Below are 11,662 nucleotides of genomic sequence, written 5' to 3'. Positions count from 1 at the left end.
CCTGATCATGCTTATTATCATTTAAAAACCTTTCGGAGATAAACGTGTGTGTGTGTGTGTGTGTGTGTGTGTGTATTGCAGGCCTTCTTAACTGACTTAATGAAGACTACATTCGTGCTTGTTATAGTATCTCCCATAAATATTCAGTCCCAACAAAACTCTGGCTCATTATAGTACAGTGATTTATCATTTATTTTTTCAAGCATTTCATTAATTGTCACTATTGGGGCTGGTTGTATCAAAATGGAATAACTGGTCTAAACCACATTGATAGAAATGATTTTCTTTTTTTTTAGTGAGTATTGGATTTTAAGCCTGTTTTGGCCTGTTTAAGTATTGATTTCACTGGGGGATCATATAAGCCCACAAACAGGGGCGTAACACCAGATTCTGGGCCCTATACATAAGCAGTCTCTTTGGGCCCCCCGCAGCTATGATGATGATTAATTTATGATCCTGTGTGTGTGTTCTAATAGTAACTAGCTAACTAACTCCTACTGTATTCAGGTAGTAAAAGATACAGTTAGCTAGCTAGCAACAGCAACTGGGGGTCGATCTCAGCTACGTAGCTGCTAGCTAGCTGTCGTAGTAGGAGTTTGCTAATAACTAGCCACCTTTCTTCTGAAAACTCATAACTCATCTTTCTTTTGAAATAATTTATTAACAGTATTTCTTTGTCCCTTGGGCAAATGACTACCTTCATTTAAAAAAACTAATTGTTTGGCAATCCCTATTATTTTGAAAAAAACACTAACCGGAAGTCGTGTGGGTCCATTTTTCTTTTACCTTGACGCTGGTGATGATGCTCGCGCTCTCGCAGCGCTGGAGGATGCGACAGCAGCAGCAGCACCGGGGCGGATGGAGGAGGAGGCGGAGGTGAAAGACTGGAGGGCGGAACGGAGAACCGAATGAACGGGGCCGGGTAATAACGGGAAGGATGCGGATTACGGTAACCGCCCGCCGGCCAGCCTGCCCACCCACCGACGACGGCTTCGGTCGTTCGACACGAGCGTGTGCGGAGGAAACGACACCGGCCTGCGGTTCGTTGCGGAGGAAGAGCCTGTGATGCTTACGCGTCGCCTCACATTTACGAGTGGCAACCGAGGGGGCTTAACCGCGAGGGCGGCTTGATTCACAGCGATTTTTTTTTTTTTTAATTGACATTTTTACTTTGTTAGCTTCTCAACAAGCTAACGTCACGACAATTGACCTCAACGTTTCTAGCCGTTCGTTTTGGCGTCGTCGCCACCTGATCTCTTCTCTGCAGTCGGGATGTCGAACTGAACCGCGCGCGCCCCCGAAGTCAAAACCGAACATACCCACGAAGAGAAAAAAAAAAGCTAAGACAACTCCACCAACATGGAGGTGTCGTCCTCACGGCTCGGCTGGCTGTCAGGTCTACTCATATGTTCGACTTGTCTGTGTTGCCTCGGCGGCGGTCGAGCCGCGCCGGACGCCTCGGGCCTGCCGCTGGCGATCCGCGTGCCACTGCGGCAAGGCGCTCGCGCCGAGCAGTCGCCGTCGCTGCCACCTGCTGCTGCTGCTGCTTCCGCGGAGCGCGAGCGAGGCGGAAGCGCCGCGGCGAGGAATCCCGCCGCGCGCCGGCGGAGAGGAGCGGCGGCGGGCGGCGTCACCTTCGTGGACATGGTCGACAACCTGCGTGGGAAGTCCGGACAGGGATACTACGTGGAGATGGCCGTGGGTTCTCCTCCGCAGAAGGTAAGGGCTTTTTTTTTTGCTACTAACGATTATTTGTCATTCTCGATTAGTCGTTTGGTCCAGAAAATGTCGACCTTGTTTCCCCAAACCCGCAAGATGATGTTTTTGTTTTGTCCACACACCAAAGATATTTAGTTCACTGTCACAGTGGAGCAAAGTAAACAGAGAATATTCACATTTAAGAACTGAAATCAGAGAATTCTTCACAACTACTTGAACCGATTAATCAATTATCAAAATAGTTGCTTAGCAGTCGATTATTAATCGATTAACTGTCACTACTTTACTTTATAACTCTAATGGCTCTCTTGGCAAAAAGCACCTCTCATCTTGGTCCCTCAGCCTCTCAATCGGCTTCTTCTTTTTTTGAACAGGGAATTTCTGCATTGAACACCAACACAATTTCTCTGTGGCGCCAAACCTCAGAGATGATCATTGAACCCAGTGTTCTTTCTTGAGAAGAAAGGCATCAATAACACAACACTGCCAAAGACTAACAAGTCTCATTTATTGCACTTGAACCTCAACATTTTAGCAGTGGATCTAATGGAAAAGTATTTTAAATTTACCATCTGACTGTCCATTGCTGTTGATAGCCCTGCCGTGACAGATGGCCTCTGTGTGTGTGTGTGTGTGTGTGTGTGTGTGTGTGTGTGTGTGTGTGTGTGTGTCTGTGTATATGTGTGTGTGTGTGTGTGTGTGTGTGTGTGTGTGTGTGTGTGTGTGTGAGAGAGAGAAACCGAGAGGAAGGACTGAATGACACGGACAGATAATGGAACCATTAATTCTGTGGAGTGAGGAGTGCCAGCTGGGTGCAGCTGTGCTGTACATGCTGGCACACATAGGAGGGCGACGGACAGACCGACAGACAGACAGAGAGAGAGAGAGAGATGAGGTGGTGGTGGAAGAAGAGGAGGAGAGGACGAAAGGCGGACGGAGTGTGAAATAGAGAAATAAAATAATAAATGGTAGCACTGAGTGTGTGTGAGTGAGCGCGCCTTTGTGACAAAAGGAAGGATGTGGAGTGAGACTAGGTGGAAAAGAAAAGGACTGTGGAGAGAGATGATAAGAGAGATGAAGGGCTCTAAGGTGCAAAATGGAAGTGTCCCTCGGCCACTGGGAGACAGATGCTTCCTATATAGAAGAGACAGCACAGTGACCACCAGCCAGCAAAGACAATCAACACACAATAGCTGTAGTTTCTGTAGAAGTCTATGAGTAATGAATACTTCTCACTTGATTTATAACGTCAGTAAACATTTTCCTGAGGAGTCTATGGTTCAATCTCTAGTTTCAAGTCTTTTTCAATACAGCATGAAAAGCAAAAACGTGTAGAGTCACATAGAGTCACATTGCAAGTGCAAATGTAATTAACAAGATGGAGTTTCAGTTTAGGAGAGATGGGTTCGATAAAATTAGACACTTTAAAAGAGTGTATTTAGATTTTTTATTATGTACTGGAATTGTTGGAGTGTCCTTGAAAGCAGCATTGCTTTTAACTTGTGATACCAAGCGCCTGTATCTTGTGGGACTTCAAGGGAACGCGGCCTGATGTACAGCAGATCTTGTGTACATGTTCACCTGCAGGTCAGGGATCAGTGGCCGTCTCATTTGCTCAAATGACCAATCGGGATAACAAAATCCATAACAACAAACTTAATGGCAATTTGCAGGCTCTGTATAAGTCTCAGGAATTATCGCCAATCAAATTATCTGATTGGGTCTAAGGTTTTCAAACCTTCTGCATCCAGACGAATGAATGAAGCTTTATATAAATAAATAAATGCCTCACTCTGGGCATAGTAGATGGAGAGTGGCTTACGATCAAAGTACTATGTGAGAGTGTTTCAGCAGGCCTTGAACTTTAATTAACATAACTAGTGATGATAAGAAATCCCTCGCATCTGGCTGCCAAGCTGTGGAAATGACCTCAGGTCATTTTTCCGGTAACTTTCATTTCTGTTTGCACTCTGTTCTGGTAACTGCTACTCCAATCGTGGAGGAGCGGGAAGGGCAAATATAATGGCCCGGGACAGACGGGCACCATGCCAGGAAGGACAGGAAGGCAGAGAGTGAGAAGGTCTCACCGTGTCAGAAGGATGCAGGTCATAAAAAACAAAACACAGATTTGTCCTGTGTGGTCAGCAAAATTCTGCCCAGAAAGGAAAGCTGTGTGTCCAGCATTATTACTGACAGTACAGGCGTTTGTAGAGACAGTACATATCCTGGCATGTGTGTTTATACATCATTGACGTCGTGGATGTGTATGCGTGAGGTAAAGGGGAGGTGGTAGACAGAGTCCGTATTTATTCTGAGATTTCTGGCGCGGGCCCCTGAGACAGTAGCGCTTCTGTGGATATTTAAAAAGCCGATCCATTATTGAGCGGCTCGCTCGCTCTATGAGTCGCCCGTCTCTTCGTCTGTTTGGGTGTTTCTTTGTGTGTCCTATATCATGGCATGCGCCATACGACCTCTGCAGTTCATCCAGAATGCAGCAGAGCAGTGCGGTTTGCTCTTCAACCCTACCCAAGTTCTCCCACGATGCACCGCTCCTCCGCACCCTCCGCTGGCTCAAATCCGATTCAAGGCACTGGTACTCGCCTACCGTGCTGCGAATGACTCAGGCCCTTCCTACGTCCGGAACATAGTCAAACCTTTACACCCCGGCCCATCCGCTCTGCTACTCCCTCACCGTGATGGGCGGGCAGCCCTCAACTAAATCCTGTCTGTTTTCTGTCCTGTCTCCCCACGGTGGAAACCCTCCAATGTTCCGTCGCAGACTGAAAACTCTCCTGTTCAGACTCGACTGTTTTTGCATGTTTGATAAATGTTTAATATGTACTCTCTTGATTCTTGCACTTTTTGTGTGATATCTTGATGGGTAATGCACTTATTCTAAGTCGCTTTGGACAAAAACGTCTGTAAAATGAAATGTCTTTCCTCTGTCCATCGGTTTTTCCTGCCAGTGTGTTGGTGTTTCTTGACAACTCTGGTCTTTTAAAAACAACCACCACACAACGTTAGTTGTTATCACAGAAGAAGGATCACTGAGAAATTGACATTATAAATGGTGCCTATGATGAATGGGATGCAGTTATATAAATTGTAAGTAGTATTACTTTTGTCTGCCATTGTGCTCCATTCACACATTTCACTAACTGTTTGGACTGATTGTGCAAAATATGATACTCGCATAGAGACGCTGATAGAAGAGCAGGAGATGGAAGAGGGAAGAGGGGGCAACCTGAGAAGAGTGGCGGGTTAGAGAGGAGACAGAGAGGGGACGCTGAAGGACATTAAGGGCAACAGCAAAAAACAAACAGAACATTAGAAAGAGAAAGAAATGGATGTGGAGAATGACTATGAGATGAAAAAACAAATGTGTGAGAGTTTAAGCCAACGACAGTCAAAAATCAAAAGCAGAAATATGTTTTACAAATGGACACATCTGTCCCCAAGGTAACGCAGTCACAGATTTAAGTTGCCCTTCAGAGGCCGAGCGTTCGGAGCGTAATCCATTCCAGTGTCACCCAAGCGTCCGTTTTAACAAACCTATTGATTTTCCTAAAAAGCACACGGCGTATGATTTAATCAATTGCTCTTCTCTTGTCTCTCCCTTTTCTCTCTCTCTCTCTCTCTCTCCATGTCATCAGTTGAACATCCTGGTGGATACAGGAAGCAGTAACTTTGCCGTCGGGGCGGCCGCTCATCCCTTTCTGCGCAGATACTACCACCGTTCGCTGTGAGTAGAGACACGTGCAAAATTACACAATTTCTCTCTTTTTTTCCCCACAACTGAAAACATCTTGTTTTCTTTAAAAACATCAGAAACAATTCTTATTCATCACCTCGATAAAGTTTTTTGGAAAGTTAAAACAAATTTTGTAACTGTAGCATTATATGCCGCTTCTTTTTCGTATACATGAATAGATAGACTTATGAATAGATGGTTTATGTTTATATATCTTAAAGCTACAATGTGTAATATTTAGAAGAACTTATTCACAGAAATTGAATATATTGTCTTTAACTAAGTGTTCACATATGCACCTGCAACAAAGAACCAATGTTTTTTTTTTGTCTCTGAATGAGTTAAATATAGTTACATGAGGTGGACCCGACCTCCTTGTGAGTCGGCATGTTTGCGATCCGATTGTTGCATACAACGGTCCAGAATACGTCGCATTCGCGTTGAATTTTCACCAGAAAAGTACAAAAATTACACACTGGGGCTTGTTTAGTCACCTTATGATCCCTAACTGGAAATTATAAAGTAATTTACCTGTTATTCTTTTCTTTTTCTTTTTTCTTTTTACTGCAATACCAGCTAAACGCTCGCCAACCCCTTTGTGTATATATTGTATATATTTTTAAAGTGTGCTGTGTGAAACGCGCTGCTGTCACACCGGAATTTCCCAGCTTTGGATAAATAAAGTAACTATCTATCTATCTATCTATTCCTCTGCAAAAGTTTTCTCACTCCCTCCACTTTTCTTCCTCCCTGTGGATTTACCATCCGTTCACAGCTCCGGCTCGTACCGTGACCTCGGCAGGAGCGTGTACGTCCCTTACACCCAGGGTCGCTGGGAAGGGGAGCTGGGCACTGACCTGGTCTCGGTCCCGCACGGCCCCAACGCCACCCTGCGTGCCAACATCGCCGCGATCACCCAGTCGGATCGCTTCTTCATCAACGGATCCAACTGGGAGGGAATCCTGGGACTGGCCTATGCTGACATAGCTCGGGTAAAGGGGAAGCAAAAGGAAAGAAGAAGAAAAGTCTGATTAGTCACAGGTTCCTTCTCCCAAATATCAAGTGGGGATGGTCAACCATGTAATGCCTGACAAAAAACTTTATTTTTTAACGTTTATAATGTTAGCCTAGCGCTACGTCTCCTGTGAATAATCATGAAAGCAAAATAGGGTCGCCCCCTTGTGAGCCCTGGAGGCCTTCTTTTTTTTAAAGGCTAGTGAGAATAATTCACTTCCTATTTCTCATTCTGAATTGTCTGAATACCTAATGTGGTGTAAGAGAACGATACTGTTACGAGATATTACAATACTATGATGGAATTTGATCGCGGGATGGAGATACAGGATACAGTTCTTAAATAAATCATAATCTACCTGACTTGTGGAGGTTTTGATCAGAAAAGGGACACCTTTGTTTGTCCATCGGTCCTTCCCGTTCTTGATCTCAGGAATTTCTCCAAACTTGGCACAAGTGTCCAGATGGAATTTGGTGGTCAAAGGTCACTCTGGCCTCACGAAAGTCAAGAATTTATACACTAAAAATAAAAATATTCTAGAGGAGAAAGAGGTTTGTTTAATCTTTTAGAAATTTGAAGCTGATGACTAAAAACAGCCCCCATCTCTCTCTCTCTCTCTCTCTCTCTCTCTGTCTCTCTGTCTGTCTCTCTGTCTGTCTCTCTGTCTCTCTGTTACTTTCCAGCCTGACGAGACATTGGAGCCTTTCTTTGACTCTCTGGTTCGTCAGACTCCGGTCCCAAACCTCTTCTCTCTCCAGCTGTGTGGAGCCGGCTTCACCCAAAACTACTCTCTGGGCTGCGCGACTGTCGGCGGCAGCATGGTGAGACACACACACACACACAGACACACGCTCAGCAACCAGTATCATGTATATGAACCCAGGATTGGATTATTATTTTTTTTCCTCACAGATCATTGGAGGCGTTGACACGTCACTGTACGTAGGAGAGCTTTGGTACACTCCCATCCGCAGGGAATGGTACTACGAGGTCATCATCGTACGCATCGAGGTTAACGGGCAGGACCTCAACATGGATTGTAAAGAGGTGAGATCTGACCGACAAGTTTTAATGGTCAGTCGTTGATGCTGATTGAACTTATTTAAGAGATTTTTTATATGTGACAGCGTCTCCCGTCTTTCACAGTACAACTACGACAAGAGTATCGTCGACAGTGGCACCACCAACCTGCGGCTGCCTAGAAAAGTCTTCCAGGCTGCGGTCAAGGCTATTGAAGCTGCTTCTTCGGTCAGTCCCTATTATTTTTTTTTTCTCTGTCCGTTATCGTTAATTTCGGAATCTGATTCCATTCAGAAACAAATCCATTGTCCTCCTGACTCCTGTTCTTCAGACAGAGCAGTTTCCCTCTGGGTTCTGGCTGGGGGAGCAGCTGGTCTGTTGGCAGGCCGGCACAACACCCTGGCACATCTTCCCGGTCATCTCCCTCTACCTGATGAGTGAAAACCGCAACCAGTCCTTCAGAATCTCCATCCTACCGCAGGTAATCCACCACGTGTCCTACCACATGTGAAATGCGGTCGTATAAAACTTGGAGTTTAACGTCTGTAGAGTCGACTTGGTGATAACATTCTGTCTCGTGGGACCGTAGGAAGTAAATGCCACTTAGGTCTTATGGAAGCTGATGTCAGCAGAATCAAGAACTGTGCCTCGTGGCCAGTTTCTTTCTTTACCAACCATCTTCATCACCCATTGTCCCCCCAGGGTGTCTTGAGTAACATGATGAGCAGACGTTACTTGCTGCAAAGGGCTTATGGTCTAACTTCATAGTATCATACAAATACTTCCTGTGACTGTAGCGTGTACCTGTATGTTCGCCTCTAACCCCTCTCTGATCTCTCTCTCTTTCTGTTTCTATTCAGCAATACCTGCGGCCAGTGGAGGATGTGGCTTCAGCGCAGGAGGACTGCTATAAATTTGCCGTGTCCCAGTCTAGCACCGGCACAGTGATGGGGGCGGTCATCATGGAAGGCTTCTATGTGGTCTTTGACCGCGAGAAGAAGAGAATCGGCTTTGCTGTCAGCACCTGCCACGGTGAGGAGGACGGGAAGGAGGGATGATGATGAGGAGGAGAGAGGCGACAAGTGACATAGATTCTGCAAATAATGGCTACTGAAAGAGAGGGACCACCTAAAAAGCCAGAAAATAAAACCTCAACTCATGTTCTGTTATAGTCACATGTGGTATTTATTTTTTCCAGATCTTTTTGTTTCCAAACTGCCTAAAATCCCAACTCTCCCATTTCTAGTGCACGACGAGTTTCGCACTGCCTCAGTGGAGGGCCCCTTCCACGGCGTCGACCTGGAGGACTGCGGCTACAACATCCCGCAGACGGACGAGTCCACTCTCATGACCATCGCCTACATCATGGCGGGGATCTGCGCCCTCTTCATGCTGCCGCTGTGTCTCATGGTGTGCCAGTGGCGCTTCGCCCGCTGCCTCCATCCACACGGGGACTTTGCGGATGACATATCGCTCCTCAAGTGAAAAGGGGAGACGAAGAACAAGAAGAAGGGAAACTGATGCGGTCATGGAGACCTACATTTGAGCAGGGTTGGGTAGTAACGGATTACATGTTATCTTGATTACGTAATCAGATTATAAAAAAGTAAGTACCTATAATCAGACCAGGTGACACTTGGAAAATGGGTAATAAGATTATAGTTACATTGTGGATGATTACTTGATTACATTTTGATTATGTCTTTAAAATATGGCAATTTTAAACAAAAAAATTATATATATAATAACCAATGCTGAATATGCCAAATGGATTTTATTTGCATTGAAAATATTTTCGATGTTTAAAGAGTAAATTTGTGGAACTCCAAATTTTGTGGTTCCATCCATTTTTTTTAGTATAAAGTGAAATATTTTCAATGTTTGATTTTCAAAGTAATCCAAAAGGTATTCAGATTAGATCAGATGGTTTTTGTAATCCAATGGATTATTATACTGATTACAAAAATTGGCGTGTAATTTGGATTCAGTAACTGATTTACATACTGAAAGTAATCTGACCCAACCCTGCATTTGAGTCACAGGAGAGAAATGCATTGTGGTAAAGGGGACGTCCGTACGTGCTGCTGGTGTTGAACGAGAACTTTGAAAAGGTATTTTTTTTCTTTCAGGAATATTATATATTAAGCAGCATCTGAGGATATATTGATAACGTCAAATGTTAACATTGCCTGTTTGAGCCACCTATGCAGATGGTTAGCGGATCAGAAGTGGAAAATATAAAGTCAAATGTGAAACAAAACAAAAAGAAAAATCACTTCTTTAATATAAATAGTGTATAAATAGACCACGGAGAAGGGTTGGATTTGGAATTTTGAAAGATTTGTCTCATAACATTGCAAAGTGTTGCAGTGAGTAATCACATCATTTACAAACATGGCTAAATGAATAAACACTAAATCTGGAGTATGTGAAAAACCATCGTTAATGAGGGGATGTGGTTTGCTAAGGTTATGATTTGAACATGTGAACATGTATTTATAGATATATCGTGAGTGAATGGAGTTGATGTGTGTGTGAGCATACCTGTATGTGTGCACAGCAGTACTGAAAGTGAAGAGTATACAGAAAGGTTCGATGAGAGTTAAGATACTTGTGAAGGTGAAAAATGATACTGGCATCTATGAATTTACACTATTTTGCAAAAAATTACTCCGCAATGCAAAGCAAGTTCGCATAACCAGGCTAATTTGAGAGGAATATCAGATTGTAACAGCATCTACTGCATAAAATCAAGTCTCACGTAGTGTGAAACTAAAACTACTGAACACAGTCAATATCAGATGTCACTTTTCCTTCTTATATCGATAGCTAAAAATATATTGTACAGAAAACATGTGCATTCCAGATCTTTCTATTTGCGGAGACACACAGAATAATACACATTGCTTATCATACCGCACCATCTGATGATTTGCACATGTAACAACAACATTTCACATCAACTTTAATAGGGCTTCTTTCACCGACACAGAAACGACCTCACTCCCAGCATCTTTTCACTGGGGAACCACATATGCTCGAAGGAGGAAAACCAGCCCAAAGTATAACAAACTATTTTGTCTGCAAACAACAGTTTGTATTGTCTCCCATGCAACAAGCTGTAAATAGATCAAACTCAGAACTGTATATTCATCTGTCAGGCGCTGGCAGCACTGTTGAACCAATAAAGAACTTATTGTAACTGTAAAATGTGATTTTTCAGTTCTTTGCAAAAAGCATTAATCACTAACGCTGAATTCCACCATTGTATATTTAAATGGGCACACGTTCAATAGGTAATGAAAGAGCATGCTAAACATTTGCTTGGAGCAATAAGAATTAATTTTAGGGAGCACTATAACATGGGGGCTGTACGGATATCAGCACCAATGCCTCACAGCAAGAAGGTTCTTGGTTTGGATCCAGGTTCAGACCATCCAGGGCCTTTCTGTGTGGAGTTTGCATGTTCTCCCCGCGTCTGTGTGGGTTCTTCCTTTTATTTTTCTACTGTAGAATATTTGACTTGTTTCTATGTTTTTTGTGTGTAACATAACGGGGGTTTAAACTCTGGTCTGGTGGGTCTGAAGCAGAGATGGTGGAGGTCAGCACCCAGCCCATACACAGAACAACTGTGAGGAAAAAGACAGAAGAACACCACGAAGTTGGCCTGACAGCTTCACAGGAAGTATATAAGTGTAAGTGTGTGTTTGCTTGTGTGTGAAAAGATAGAAAGAAGGTTAAAATACTTACGAATATCGGAATAACAAAAGAAGTGTTTTCATGTCACATTTACACACATATATAGACACTTGATCATTGACTCCTGACTCAATAATTTTTAATGCTTACAGGTAAAATGTCAACACCTATTTTTATTTAAGATGAAACTATACTTTTTCTTGTCAGTGTTCAGAAAACGACATCTCCCATGAGTCTTGGGTAAATTGGCAAACATATCCTTGTACCTTGTGACACAGCCACACGGTTTCTTGTAGGGGGGGGGAGGAGCAACAGAAAACGAAAGTGTTCAGTGGAGTCAGACTACCATTTTACTGAGCAGAACAGGCGGAAAGCAGGAAACTGCCGCACGTGAGTTGATATAATTTGACTTCACTATTCTCTCTGGACTGTAGAAGGGAGGTGAGACATGAACTCAA

At 43.7% G+C, this 11,662-nt stretch overlaps 1 protein-coding gene across 1 annotated transcript; it reads left to right on the top strand.

The window, feature by feature from the left end:
- Positions 1 to 783: 783 nt before the first annotated feature.
- bace1 (beta-secretase 1) lies at positions 784 to 10,715 on the top strand. Its single transcript, XM_035622445.2, has 9 exons — positions 784 to 1,719; positions 5,373 to 5,461; positions 6,246 to 6,462; positions 7,169 to 7,306; positions 7,398 to 7,532; positions 7,632 to 7,733; positions 7,837 to 7,986; positions 8,366 to 8,537; positions 8,752 to 10,715. The coding sequence occupies exons 1-9, from the start codon at positions 1,360 to 1,362 to the stop codon at positions 8,988 to 8,990; spliced, it is 1,602 nt and encodes a 533-aa protein (XP_035478338.2). The 5' UTR covers positions 784 to 1,359; the 3' UTR covers positions 8,991 to 10,715.
- The last annotated feature ends 947 nt before the right edge of the window (positions 10,716 to 11,662 follow it).

This window comes from Scophthalmus maximus, chromosome 11 (genome assembly GCF_022379125.1).
Source record: "Scophthalmus maximus strain ysfricsl-2021 chromosome 11, ASM2237912v1, whole genome shotgun sequence".
NCBI classification, from domain to species: domain Eukaryota; kingdom Metazoa; phylum Chordata; class Actinopteri; order Pleuronectiformes; family Scophthalmidae; genus Scophthalmus; species Scophthalmus maximus.
Note: the sequence above shows the minus strand (reverse complement) of the source record. Positions and strands in the feature narration are given on the sequence as shown.

Coding starts and splice junctions, on each gene's coding strand:
- bace1 (XM_035622445.2), top strand. CDS start 1,360: ATGGAGGTGTCGTCCTCACGGCTCGGCTGGCTGTCAGGTCTACTCATA. Junction 7,987..8,365: donor GAATCTCCATCCTACCGCAG/GTAATCCACCAC, acceptor GTTTCTATTCAG/CAATACCTGCGGCCAGTGGA. Junction 8,538..8,751: donor TGCTGTCAGCACCTGCCACG/GTGAGGAGGACG, acceptor TCCCATTTCTAG/TGCACGACGAGTTTCGCACT.